Source organism: Vigna angularis, chromosome 6 (genome assembly GCF_016808095.1).
Source record: "Vigna angularis cultivar LongXiaoDou No.4 chromosome 6, ASM1680809v1, whole genome shotgun sequence".
NCBI classification, from domain to species: Eukaryota; Viridiplantae; Streptophyta; class Magnoliopsida; order Fabales; family Fabaceae; genus Vigna; species Vigna angularis.
Window position 1 is genome coordinate 24,732,466 of NC_068975.1, and position 15,345 is coordinate 24,747,810.

The 15,345-nt window shown below is 26.5% G+C and overlaps 1 protein-coding gene across 2 annotated transcripts; it reads left to right on the top strand.

The window, feature by feature from the left end:
- The first annotated feature begins 6,187 nt into the window (after positions 1 to 6,187).
- LOC108342603 (DNA polymerase II subunit B4) lies at positions 6,188 to 14,014 on the top strand. Of its 2 annotated transcripts, XM_052878677.1 has the most exons (11): positions 6,188 to 6,475; positions 6,553 to 6,594; positions 7,613 to 7,654; positions 8,641 to 8,676; positions 11,476 to 11,890; positions 13,046 to 13,093; positions 13,174 to 13,221; positions 13,304 to 13,351; positions 13,436 to 13,483; positions 13,562 to 13,602; positions 13,714 to 14,014. In XM_052878677.1, the coding sequence occupies exons 1-10, from the start codon at positions 6,334 to 6,336 to the stop codon at positions 13,581 to 13,583; spliced, it is 891 nt and encodes a 296-aa protein (XP_052734637.1). In that variant the 5' UTR covers positions 6,188 to 6,333; the 3' UTR covers positions 13,584 to 13,602; positions 13,714 to 14,014. The 2 variants fall into 2 exon arrangements, with proteins under 2 accessions (XP_052734637.1, XP_017435885.1); XM_017580396.2 differs by lacking the exon at positions 7,613 to 7,654 and having other exon boundaries at positions 6,212 to 6,475.
- Positions 14,015 to 15,345: the final 1,331 nt, after the last annotated feature.

Consider the following 15,345-nt stretch of genomic DNA (forward strand, 5'->3'; position numbering starts at 1 on the left):
ATCCAAGTTTTGAATGTCTATCGTGAACTGTCTTTGTTGGTCAGTCACCCAAATTTCAAAAGATTTCAAACAAGTTAAAAGTTGAGTATAAACTTTTTGAATTGAACGAGTTACCTGCAAATATGCCTACTTAGACTTAATAGAAAACATGAGCTATATGAAGGTATTTAACAAAAATCCTATTCATACTTAAAATGTGGATCTACATTTATGTATCTCCTCATCATGTCCAACCCCTGCTGTGGTGAAGCTGGCTAACATCTGGCATTCTTCATAAGACTTTGCCTCAGAAACAACTCCATTAGATTTTGATGATCTCGAAATCATTTGGTAAAACTTTGGCCATATAATTGTGAACTTGCTGATATGCACTGTCTCAAGATCCTCAACTGTGTCGCCAATATCAAGATGTATAACACTAACATCATCAATCTTAAAATGCTTCAAGGCCCCTTTTCCAACGAGTTCAAAGAACTCAAGTGCACAATCTTTCAAGTGCAAGGTCTCAAGCCCATCAGCCTCCAATATAAACTTGTCCAAACTGATACATACACCTTCTTCAGCGTTGAACTACTCAATTCAACAGTCACCTGTGCATCAGACATTGCAATCTCAGGATTCACAAGCTCCAAAGCTTCAATCTTCGGGCATGCATATACCAGAAGATTCAGATCCAATGCAGATATACTGACATAACTCAGGGAAAGAGACTTCAAGCAAGGGAATCATTTTTTTTTTAATTTTAATAATTATCATTAAAAACAAGTCATGTATACACATCAATAAATAGACTCAATGTATACTGTGATAAAAATATAATGAAATATAGTGTAGACGTGCAAATGATGCATGGAAATTCTATGATTTGAAAAAAAAAATCCAAACCTATCAACTCTTTCTTTTTCATCTCTCTCACTCCAACCTTTTCTTTGTCATCCCTACCGTGACTTAATTTAAAAATGAAATTTAATAATAATAAGAAGGGAAAATATATAACATAGTCCTCCAATCAAAAATCAACATCAACATCATCAATTATTTTGTTATTAAAGTAGAAAACAAATGAACAAACAGAGCAAGAGCAATTCTAAAATTTAAAAATGAAATTTAATAATAATAAGAAGGAAAACAAATGAACGAACAGAATAAGAGCAATTCTAAAATTTAAAAATGAAATTTAATAATAAGAAGAAGGAAAACAAATGAACGAACAGAGTAAGAGCAACAAATTGCGGTGTCGCGGGTTGTTATGTGTAGGTGAGAGAGAGTATGGAGATGAGAGAGAAATAAATTTAATAAGTGAGGAAGGTGGATTGGGGTTAGGTAAGTGTTTCTGATTTTTTTCAGTTGGGACTACCATAAGATAACAGAGAAAATGTTGGAGTAAGAAAGATGAAAGAGAAAGGGTTGAGAGGAATGAGGGAGGTCAGTAAAGGTTTGGGAGGTTTCCTTTTTTTTTTAGTTTTGAGAATTATTAAAATACCCTTAACCTTAACACTTAGAATCCATGATATATTAGGATAATTTTGTCTACTAAAACCCGATACACATTACTAAAATGTACCAACTGAAAAACAGGTATACGCATGTTAGCAAACCATATATATATATATATATATATATATATATATATATATATATATATATATATATATATATATATATATATATATATATATATATATATATATATATATATATATATATATATATATATATATATATATATATATATATATATATATATATATATATATATATATATATATATATATATATATATATATATATATATATATATATATATATATATATATATATATATATATATATATATATATATATATATATATATATATATATATACATATATATACATATATATGTTTATATATATATATACACACATATATATGTTTATATATATATACATATATATGTTTATATATATATATATATATATATATATATATACATATATATGTTTATATATATATACATATATATGTATATAGACATATATATGTATATATATATAGACATATATATGTATGTATATATATATAGATATATATATATATATATAAACATATATATATATATATATCTATATATATATCTATACATATATATGTCTATATATATATATATATATATATATATATATATATATATATATATATATATATTTATATATATATATATATATATACATATATATATATATATATATGTATATATATATATGTATACATATATATATATATGTATATATATATATATATATGTATATATATATTAACATATTAGGGAGAACTTCAAAAACACCCTTCTCACATATAAAAGGGAGAAAAGTTGTTTTGTTTGTGACTTCAGGAGGCATTTGTAACACTATAGGAGAAAGAGAGATTTTCACTACCAACACACTAAGTTGTTCCAAAATTGTTTGTTGTGGTGACTGTGACAGTTGTGACATTGATTCATTCACATTTTTCTCCCCTTGTGCTCCAACCTTATATACATATTTAAAAACTTATACAAGATTAGTATACAATTATCAATAAAAACAAGAAAATGCGTAATTAACATAAATTTTGTTTACTAGTTCTCTTGGTCCGAGATTATCAAGGATAACATCACATATTTGCGTTTTATGCACAACCACAAAGGTAAATTGTAAATCACTAACATCACCCGTCACAAGCTATGTTTACTGCTTAAGTTGCCATATGAATTAATTCCATATGTAGCAAGTCGAAACTTAAAGTTCCTTGAATCATTAGAGAAATTAGGGAACATGAAATTAATATTCTTCTATTGCAAACCATATGTTGGGTGCCTCAAATTCTCATCTTTTATATGTCCACCCACATCATTGATAAGTGTGATAATTACTTACTTTTCACACTTATTAGAACCCCTTCTTGTCTTTGATTCATGTGTTTTGTGTTTAAATTAAACAGAGAAATGACAAAATTATACATAAGAGTTATAGAAAGAGATAGTTATTCATTTTGGAGTATCTTGCAGAACTTTCTATACTGGTTTATGAATCGACATAAAAAGTTTGATACTGTATATACCCTTTGTTTCTATATCAGTTCAAAAACATGTATAAATAGTCCTTTTCTTAATAGTATAAAAAGATTTTTCTAGCATAGTGTTATTTTTATGTTCTTGTCCTTAAAAGTGTTACTTTAGTTATGAATTTTAACAACTAGAAAAATAATTTTTAACATTAATACATGACCTCACTACAAAATGTCAAATTTTACTAGGAGTTATTTTTCACATTACTGACAGTTTTAACCCCTGATAAATATATTTTCCAATGTTAGGAAATTGTCGAAAAAAATAGCGTCAGTAAATAATTACTATCAATTTCTTATTAACTGTCGTTACTTGGAGAGTTTTTGGGATTTTCCAAAATCGTCACTACTTGTTGGGATTTTCCAAAACTATCGCTACTTACTAGAGTTTACCGAAACTGCGACTACTTACTAGGCTTTCCCGAACTGTCGAAAATAGAAATCATTTTAAAAATTAGTATAAATAATTTTTTTAACTTGTATAAAAAGAATTTTCTAACATAATGTGATTTTCATGTTCTTGTCCTTAAAAGTTTCACTATCATATATGTGACATTTTAACAACTAGAAAAATAATTTTTAACCGTAGTTCATGACCTGACTAATAAAATGTCAAATTTTATTAAGAGTTATTTTTCACATTCGACACAGTTTTATCCTTGATAAATATATTTTCTACAATTACAAAAGTAATAGGAAAAACAACTCAATAAATAATTGTTGTTAATTTTTGATTAATTGTTGCAACTTCAGGGTGTATTTCAAAATCGTCGTTAATCGTTGGAATTTTCCAAAAACATTGTTATTTATTGGGTTTTTTCAAAATTGTCGTTACTTACTGAAATTTCCAAAATTGTCCATGAAAATAATTGTAATCTTTTTTCATTATTGAAATTAGTTGACAATCATAAAAATGCTTTAATAATAAAATACTCAATCAAATAATTTGAAACTAAATTTAAATATTATTATACAAAATAAATTGTGAACATTATTCAATACAATTAATTGTTTAATATAAAATATAACATTATTTAATAGTAAAAATTAAAAAAAAAACATGTTAAACAATAATCATTAATTTTATTTTTCTTCATTATCTTCATCATTTAGTACCTTTTTTTAATCAAATATTTACAATATATAGAATAATAGTTAATGACTAATATATAAAAAAAATCATTTTATAAATTTAACGTGCAAAACTTTTATGTCATCTTAAACAAGTTTATCAGGAAAGAATATTAATGGCATGAAAACAAGTGACACAACACATTTGAGTTAGAAAATTAAAAGTAAAATGTGAAACCACCCGCCAGTGACACAATTATTGTATTTAAATAAATTTATCTTTTTCTCTTATATTACACTATAATAATTTTGTATTTAAATAAATAATATAAATAATTATAATCTTCTTAATCACTAGTAATTTAATATTGTTGAAAAAATTACAATGTAAAAGTATAAGAAAAGTAAAATACAAACTTAGATGTTTTTGACCGGGACAACAAGGATTTAGAGTATATAATGACAAATATTCACTCTATTTTATCCTAAACATTGTAGGACTTTTTAAGACGTGTTATTTTGTGTAAGTTCGTGATCAATGGATGAAAATCATATGAACTTTAAGTTTTATCATCTTTTGCAACTAGTAGAGGATAATATTGTGGAGTGAGAGATTTTATTTATATATGATATCAATTATTTAATTGAATCAAATCAGAAAATTAAATTTACAATAGTGTTAAATATAAAAAGGGTTGCACATTAATTAATATATCTAATTTTAGAATTTTTTTTATTATTTTGTTTAGAGGGATTGAAATATAGATTTTAAATCTAATTCAATCTTAGAAAATCAATTTATAAGACAATATTTATAGGACGATATTTACACTAACTTATATATTTTAAATTTATTTTATTTTTAATTAATGTTAAGTCTTCGACACATGTCAAAACATATACGTTTTGAATGTTATCTTTAACATGACAAGTCTATTAAACAAAAAATTTCATTAAGATCAAATTTCATTAATTTAATCTTAAATCTTAGTAAAGTAAAATTTCTATCTACTTTTATTTATATATCAATGGTAAATTCATTTTATTGTTAGTCGACGTGGATAACCAGGAGAAGACTTGCCATGAACGTTTAGTAAGTTTTATTGGACTTGAGGTGAAGCTTTTGGTTTTATTACCTTTGGTGCTAGGACATAAATAATATAATATATGAATAAATAATATAGAACATAAACAAATAATAATAAAATAAACTTAAAAAATGAAATATCTTGTTTTTGTAAACCGTATAACTAAATGTTCTAAAAAATATACATAGAATTTAAACTTTTCTTTATTCGAATTTTTTTTTATTCTCAAATTCATAACAACCATACATTTATTTTGAATTTTGCCACGTCACTCTAATCACTAATCGGTATGACATCAGTGTTACACGACAGCCAAACAGAAACTGATATCGCATAAGAAACGGCAATGAAAAAATGTTATATCTTAAATATTGCTAATAATACCAAAATACAAATAATTATTTAAGTTTAACATATAGTTTTGATCCATAAAAATATAATTTTATTTATCCTACTTTATAAAAAAAAATATTATTTTAACCTTTGAAGAAATACTAAAAACATATTTGGTATCGATCAGTTATAATTATTTCATGTGACTTTTTAAGGCAATCATTATAATTAGTATGATTACCGTTTTAATTAAGTTAAGAAAATGCAGCCAACAGTGTAAAAGGAAAATTGGTTTCTAAAGGGAATCACATTTGTTTGATAGAATTTGGCTAACTACATACAGCAGATAAGGCTCAAAACAGAAAGAATTGGTCAGGTGTTAGCTTATTTTCTAAGCAATGAAGTGACAATATTCCATATCCTGCATAGTTGGATAATGTATATATAATTTGAAATCTTATGTTTTTTCAATATATTTTAAAATCTTAAAATCAGTGTTCATCATTATACTTTAAAATCACAACAGACCAGTAGAGAATCTAAATTGTTCTTGATATGAAACTGATTAATCGATAAAACAAAGAGAAGAATAGTGGGTGGTGCATATATTCTTTAATCAAAACCACATCTTACATATGTTTATTCCATTGTTGAAGTATTTATTAGTAGCCTAGTTGCTTCCGATTTCCATCCCAAAGATATAAGAAAAATATCAGTTTCTGGTTTTAGGGTATATCTGCAGAAAGAAGAAGATGTTGAGTTTAAGAAGAGAACGTGTTGAAAAACAAAACTCTCGGGGTGAAATAGTGAGGAAAGAACAAGTTACGATGACCAAAAAGCTCAATGCTTCAAACAAAGCACAAGCCAAAAAACCAGAGTGGCCACCAAGTAAAGGTATTAAACATTAAAGCATCAAATTCTTAACTTGTTCAACCAAAGTTCTTACAAATATTCTTCTTTTATGAACACAGCTGTTCTCTTGTCCAACCCTTATAAACAATTCCCTCCTCAAGGTATGTTAGTTCGTGCTTCTGTTATGTGTCATAAACATAATAGTTTTATTTTTCACTTACATGATTCAGTGAGGAAAAATTATCAAATTCTCAATATGTAAAAAAGTAAAAAATGAAAGAGATGGTCTCACATATGATTTCCTATTTTTTTTCTTCATGCAAAGAAAAATCCTTCCATTTAGGAATCTTTGAACAAACAATCCTGTTTAATTATACAATTACATATTCTAATTTTAAAAAATAAAAATAAAAATACTTTTTTTAATAACTTTTTTACAACAACTAATATAGTAGATTATAATTGATCCGTTTTAAAGATAACCAATAATATAATTGTTAACCTATCATGGTCCAAAAATTAGTTCAGATTCTCAATCTTTATTAATAAATGTAATCATAGTAAATAAACAACGTTTAAGAATTTACGATGCATAAACAGTGTTGCCACTTTAGGTTCAGATAATTGTTTGTCTTGTTACTGATTAAAAAAATATTTGTTAACAATTTTTTTATAACAATTTGACGATATACATATCATTGGTTCGTTTAATATATTTTTTAAAAAATAAATTCAAATAAACCAATAAAAAAATAAGTTGTAAAAAAATTGTTATGAAAAAATTGTTAATATATCAAATCCTACTTATTAGGTTGAATAATCTCCTTCACTACCTTCAAGTCAATTTCCAATTTTTCTTTTCACACCCTTACACTCTTCTTCCTCCTCAATTTATGTGACCTAGGTCATTAGTTAACCTATGAATATCAATATCATCTAAATATCTGATCACAAATTCCCAATTTTTTTATATTCAATGAATATTTTAATACAATATAATTCGTTTATATAAAATTAAAAATCAATTATAAGTAGGAATTAAGGTTGAATTTACATTTATAAAAATATTCAAGAGTTAAAGATAGAACAAAAGAAACCTTATAAATTAGCTGAATAATATCATTTGTACTTTAATATTTGTTTACATAATAATACGTTATTTTTTTTTCCTGATTGTAGAGACTAAGTTGGTGGAGTATGTGGGCAGAAAACCAAGAAGGGGTTACAATCTTGAATTTTATATATATATATATATATATATATATATATATATATATATATATATATATATATATATATATATATATATATATATATATATATATATATATATATATATAATCAAACAGCAAAACATGTTTTACATGATATCTAATTAAATAAAATATGATTTTTTTTTGGTTTACTAGAACTTTTAAAGTTTTTTTAATTGTCTATTATTTTTTAAGTAAATGCATATTTAATAAAGATAAAATTATTTCATAAATATATATATATATATATATATATATATATATAAAATACATATTTAAATAGAATATTGCTCTTTATCACTCTTTATAATAGCTTTTGATAGTATTTTATTTACAGTGGTAGTGCAATTTTTTACTAAATTTACACTTAGGCCAAAAAATTAAGTTTAGGATTATGGATAAATTGTGTTACATAACTTCAATGAGAACAAAAAATAATTTCAGAGATTGTGACTAATAAAATCATGTTTAACTTACACGACTTCTTCTCTTACACTGAAATTATATAAAAGAATAAAAAATTTACTTAAAAAAAAGTTTGAAATTGTATTATGAGTACACTATTTATTTCTTATAAAGTTGAAGTTGTATTATGAGCACTATTTATTCCTTATAAAGTTGTATCAGCTTAATATAATTGTTCATAATCATAAAATTTAAAAAAATTATCCATTTATGTAAATTCACTTTAAAATTAAATCATTTTGATTAAAAAAACATTTTACATATAAAATTATTTATTTACATTTATCAATATAACTTGTTTAATTATTTTATCTTTTAAATTGTGTAACCACATTTAAAATTCAATTAACTATTAATAATTAAAATCTACCTAGAAGAAAATTTTAAATTTAGGGAGAGAATACATTTCTTTAAGGTATATTTTAATTTCTTATATATAGTTATATATGCATTAGCTATTAATATTTTTTTTCTTACTTATTATTGCAGGGCGTCAATTGGACTATATCAAGGAGAAAGATCTAGGTACATACTAATCTTACAACAACATATAAATGAGCTTAGTCCCTTAGTTACATGATATTAATAGTAAAATAAAATATCCTTTAATTAATATTACAATAAAATAAGTCAATTTAGAATTTTAAGAAATATAAACACATACCAATTGGTCTATATATATTATATATTCAAGTATTTATATTATAACATCCTAAAAATTAAACTATCATTATATAATAAATCCACAAAAAGAGGTTGTACAATATTTATCATAGCACCCTAAAAAACTCTGTTCACTTCCATATGTTTTTCCTGGACATATGTCTATATTCGCTCACTTTACAAAACAAACAACACGTGAAAAAAATAATTTATTTCAACATAACGAAATATACATATAAAAAGATACATTTTAAGTAATCATGCCAAAACAATTCAAACACGTTCAAAATCCAAATAAAACATCCATATATATTATAACTTTTTACATTCTTAAGTATTAAAGCTTTTAAAATAAATTTAAATAAAGAGTATTTTCTAGAGGAATACAAAAATTACAAAAACATATATACATCTATTCTCAACAAAAACTTGACAGTAACAGGTAACACATGATCATGAGAAAACAGCAAATTACTCAAACAAAATTCTAAGAAACTCCTTCAACTTTTACTCCATGTATATTTTTTATACATGAGTCTAATAACTTTAGGGATTTTAGAGATATAGCCAGGTGTGTGAAATGAAATATAGGAGGGTGTGAATATAAAAAATTTGGTTTTGGACTAGTAGCCTAGTGTCTGTGTTGATGGTTAAACGAGTGATTCGGTTTTGAGTTAACAGCCCATGTTGAGGGGGTGTAAGGAGAAAGAGAGGTGTCTTAGTAAATCTGAATTTTGGGTCAAATCCAATTTGATAGGGGGCTACGAATAGAAAGCCAGCAGGTGCTAAGAGTAATTTTCTTCGCTCATCCATACATATCATCTACCAAGTTCTTCCACACCTAGCATCAATCACGTTTATCTACATTCAACATTTACTATATTCTTCCACTCATATCTCCTACCTTATCATCTAACCCATCTCATCTTATACCTCTTATTTATTCTTATACTTAGCATCTCCCAAGGTTCACACACACTTCATCTAATCCTTTCATCTAAACCTTCTGTCTACTACCATACTTAGTATTTTCCAGATAAATGCGTCTATGTCACTTCACCTCCTTTATACTACACACTATTCAAGTTTCTAATAACACAATGATAAAGCTTTTGATATTTTGAAATATAAGTTTGAATAATAATAAAAATAAGTGATGCTAATTAAGGTGTTGATATTGAAATTGGCTTCTTTCACTCAATTGTACTATCATGTCCTTTATTTTAATGTTCCTAAAAGTACTTAAAAATAATTCTAACCTTATTCGTATAGTATTAGAACCTAATTAGAACCTAAGGTTATCAGATCTAATGTAATTCTTCAATGATTAATTAAATGACTCCTTGTAATAATGAACAAGACCCTTTAAACTAATTAACGTTGTAAGTTTATCCCTAACATCTACCAAGCTATAGAAAATTTGATTGGATATAAACATTAAACCAATTCCCATTACATTTAGGTTGATGAAGTATGATAATTGACCAAGTCATCAAAACAATAAAGTAAATCAAATAATTTACACAAAAGGCAAAAACACAATATATTGTCTAATACAAATACAAAAAGTTATATAAGTTACGTCCAATCCTAACTAGTAAGAAGTCAGTTGCTCATTAATAATTAATAATTAATTTTCCATTTTAATCAAATATTACAAACTAGTTAAAATATGAACCAATTTTTTTAAAACATTTGAAAACTTTTTTTTAGTATATAAGGTAATCTCTCACTCAACTAGAATTTGACTCGCTAAGTGATTTAAGTACCTCTTGACATTCACTGGCGAGAATTCTACTTGTTGAGCTAAATTTCTACTCGCTTAGCCAAAGGTTTTAGTATAGCAAGTGAATTTGGTTCTCAAAATAAAACTTTTGTTTTAGTAGCAGTTAATTTTTTCTAAGGTCTAATTAGAGGAGAGTAATTGAAGAGATTTGAGAAGATTTGAAGATAAATTTTTTTGTTGTTTATTTGAGTGAATTTGGAGATAAGTGAGAATGAATTTGAAAGTATGTTTGTGAGAATTAGTGTAGGATTTGATTGACGTGATATATTAAACAAATCTAGTTTCAAATCCACTTTCATTTACCTCCAAATTCACTCAAGTGAACAAGGCCTAAAAACCCTAAATTTTGCCTAAATACTCAATATAGTATAAACAAGTTAAATATATCTATTTCAATCAATTCATTAACGTTTATTCGTCATATGCTTATACAACTAGATAATTGATTCGTCATATGCATTAAAATCAATATTTTTAATATAAAATTATTTCGTCAACACTAACTTTGTCGCCCTTAATTTTTATATTGTTCTGCTATCAAAGAAAATTAAATAAGAAAATAAAGAGGAAGATAGAAAGAAGTTTATTGGTTTAAATCTGATTATTTTGTTCTGTTATGCACCGTATCATAAATATTTAGTACTATATTTAACTGTGATTATATGGTTAAGGGTAAATGGCAATTAGGTGACTGCACGTTTGATAAGAACGAGCTCATTTATCATTCTTAATTAAATGAACTGAATTAACATATTATTAATGAGTTACGTATCCTAAATCCTTATGAATTCCCCTCTTTTATTTATTTGTGATTTAATATTTTTTTATATAAATTAATTACAAATCATATGCCATTTTTTATTTCTGATTTGTAGGGTATCTCATTTCCGAGCTTCTCAAAAGACGACAACAAGGTACTACTTCTACTGATAGTGATGTTGAAGATGTAGAGGGTAGTGATGTTGAAGATGTAGAGGGTAGCGATGCTGAAGATACAAATTCTGAGGAATTTGAAGCTGATGATGATACAAATTCTGAGAAGTCAGAAGACGGCGTTACAAATTCTGAAGAATCTCAAGCTGAGAGTTCAAATTCTGAATCAGAAGCCGATGAAGCAGAAGATGAAGATATAAGTTCTGAGGAATCTCAAGTTGAGAGTTCAAATTCTGAAGAATCAGAAGTTGATGAAGCAGAAGATGAAGATATAGGTTCTGAGGAATCTGAAGCCCAGGATATAAATTCTGAGGAATCATCAGAAGAAGTTGAGGATTCAGATGATGAGCCACCAAGGTATGTTCACATCTTCACAACAACTTAATCAAATGAAAATAATAACTGTTGTTGAAGAAGAAAAACAAAATAAGAAAGTGTTCATAGATAACAAGATCCTCAAGCACCTTTTGAAAGAATTATGCTATGCTGGTTGTTCTTGTCATTGACAGTTTGCTTTCTATATATTATTTATAAGTAATTCATAATTATAAATTATGATTCGGGTGCAGGGTTAAGGTCAATTGTCTAAGTTGTATTGTCTTGTCTGAAAACCAAATGTTATCCAATAAACGTCTCCTGTGCATCCAAATCATGTCATGTGCATCCAAATCAAACGGGTGATATTTATGTGCAGAAGATAGAAGATGCTTTAATGCGATAATCAATTTCACGTTTGACAAATAGCAATTAATCTCACAAATGCATGTAACCTACTTTTTTTTTACCTCAAATATTTTTTTTTAGGTTTTGTGATGGATTTTTTATTAGTGTTGACTTAATCAATTGTGAGTAATTATATTTTAATCTTAAGTTATCCAGTTTTAAGGATAATTTATTATAATATTATTCATTTTGATCCGTCTAATTTAAGGTTGGAGGATCTGCTTGGTAATCATCCAAGCTCAACTTCTTATCCGAGTCCATGTTTAACTTATCTAAGTTGGTGCATGACCGACCAATCTGTTTGATGACCAACTAGACTCAGCATTCATTTCACTAAGTTGATGATTGATTATTTATATTAGTACATGGTCAACTGGCTTGTTTGGTGATCGACTAAACTTAATGACTTGTACTCTAAGTTGTGAGACATCTATCCGAATTGTGAATGATCAACCGGTCTTTTTGATATTCAATTGGGTTTGCTGACTCTCTAAGTTTCGGATTAAGCATCTAGGTTGAATCATGGTTGAATGACGTATTTGATGAGTGATCGAGTTTGTTGTTTGATCATTCAAATTATAGTTTCTAGTCTGAACTGTAATAGTCATACGGTACAAATTATATAGCCTCTTTATTTTCAGAAAAATAGCAATTGTTGAAGAATATAAACAAAAGAACTTTTTCTTCCTTCATTATACTTACACATTCTCATATTTGTATGCGATTTTCATTAATTGTGTCATATGGTTCATTATTTATTATCTTTTTATGTCTTTTATATGAATGTAGGCCCCTCATTGATATCAACGGAAGCGAGCGTAATTTGCCTACTGGAAGGTGTGTCATAGGTTCATCATTTCTTCTTATCTTTATCAATGAAAAAGGAGTTAAGGTCAAGTTTTTTTTTATGAATGCAGGATCTTCACGGATATCGATCAATGCATAAATAATTCACTTTTGAAGAAGTGTGTCATAGGGTTCATCATTTCTTCTTATATTTACCACTGAAAAAGAAATTCTTATTATTAACTTTTTATATAAATGCAGACATCTCATGGATTTCAATCCAGAAAGGAATAATTTATTTAACGGGAGGTATGACATAAGGTTCATAATTTCTTTTTATCTTTATTAATGAAAAAAATCCTTAAGGTCAACCTTTTATATGAATGAATGTAGGGCTGAAATCAGAATTTCTAGGTTGAAATATATTACGCCGTCGGAGAGGTAAGTTATAAGGTTAATTTTTTTTTATCTTTCATTAATGAAAAAAATCCTTAAGGTCAACTTTTTCTATGAATGTAGACACTCGTGGATTGAAGAGTAAGTGAATCATCTATGGGGAGGTAAAAATTATGTAAAGTATATATTTTAATGTGACTATCACCAACAAAGTAGTGTAATTAATAAGTGACAATTTATTCTCTTTTCTTTTGTTGTTTTGTTGTTACAATCAGAGACAGAGACTCAAGTATACGCATGAATATTCATGGTTATGGCCTACCGAAGGATAATTTCTCTTCATGTTAATATGTAGCCATAAACTACAATCAATGACACTAGCTTAGTTATAATAAAATGCAAACTCAAGCTCGAAAGCTTTGTAAGCTTATCGGTATTCTCTTAAATAATTCAAGGTTTTAATGTTGTTGTTAATGTCAATTGACCACTAACCTGATTTGGATGGTTGCTGGTTATGTGGTACAATTATATGTGCTTCTATTATGACTGTTATATTATTTTAAATAATTTTTTAAATGTCTTTTTTCTACATGCATGTACTTGGACAAACTTTAGAAAAGAAAGTTGGATAGAGTTTGAAAAACTTTTCGTAATTAGTGTTAGACACAGTTTATAGGACTTAGACGGTCTACAGATAGTATTGAAAACTTAAGAATTTTTGAAAGTATTTAGAAACACAACAAAAGAGAACAAAGATAAAAACTCGTTTTTATATTGATTCATTCCAACTGAGCTGCATCACGTTTTCTTTTAAGCACTCTTAAAGGGTTCTACTAACTTTAAAACTTATGAATTTCACCACTCCTGGTTTTATAATGAGTTTCACCATTCCTATATATAATAGTTCAATTGACTAAAATGTTTAACTCCCCCTGAATTAAACAACCAAGTGTTTTAAATCATTTCTAATTATCCAAAAACAACAGAGTGTTTTTAAATACAAGTACAGATTGAAAAACTCTCTTAGAGATGATTTAAATCAATACTAAGTATATCTGAAAAACTTGTTACAAAGAATTTTCTTTTTCAAAGAGCTAGACAATGCAACGACAAGAGAATTTTGGCAGCGTGATAATATATGTAGTTTTTTTTTGTTATCTTCTTCTCTTCATGTGGTCTTCAAGAAAGATTATTTACTCAGAAGCATTGACTTTGAAGTAGGTGTGTAGTCTTTTGTACGAGGTCGATGCTATATTACTTTTGTAGTGGCAATTATTCTGCTTGTACAGTTTTAGGAAACAAAAAGCATTGATGAAACATTTCTAAAATGTCTTTGTATCTCTTAACGTTCTTCTGGATTAGTACAGAGCTTTTGAATAAAGCATTTATCCTTTATGGATCTGCACAGATAAAGAAAAACAACACAATAGACAAAAAGTATCATTCATACATTTGAATTTAAAACCTTAAATGCTTATTATAGAGTTTAGCGTAGTCCTTATACTATAGCGTTTATATGAGCCTGTTTATCAAATTGTTTAGAGTATTTTATATTGTTTGTGTTTAGGATATTATCTAGACATAGATATTGTTCAACGTATTATCCTAGACAATAATTTTGATAAACATTATTTCATTAGCTTCAAAATAAAGGCGCTATAGTAAAAATGCATATTTTTGACAAATTTTTACTGACAGAATCATATCCGTCGATAAATGGTAATTTTCGATGGATTTACGAACAAAATTATCAATAAATGTTTATGTTGTACTTACCGACAGATATATCTGTTAATAAGGGGTGTATGATTTAGTTTACCGACAGATGTTGGAAGTCCCACATCGACTAGAGATAAGGCCAAATGATAATATATAAGTGAGGTGCAAACCTCACCTTACAAGCCGGT

What these genes read in the sequence shown, in the direction of transcription:
- LOC108342603 (XM_052878677.1), top strand. Translation starts at nt 6,334, where the DNA reads ATGTTGAGTTTAAGAAGAGAACGTGTTGAAAAACAAAACTCTCGGGGT. An exon ending in TATCAAGGAGAAAGATCTAG is followed by an intron (nt 8,677 to 11,475) that starts GTACATACTAAT and finishes TCTGATTTGTAG; the next exon opens with GGTATCTCATTTCCGAGCTT. An exon ending in CGTAATTTGCCTACTGGAAG is followed by an intron (nt 13,094 to 13,173) that starts GTGTGTCATAGG and finishes TTATGAATGCAG; the next exon opens with GATCTTCACGGATATCGATC.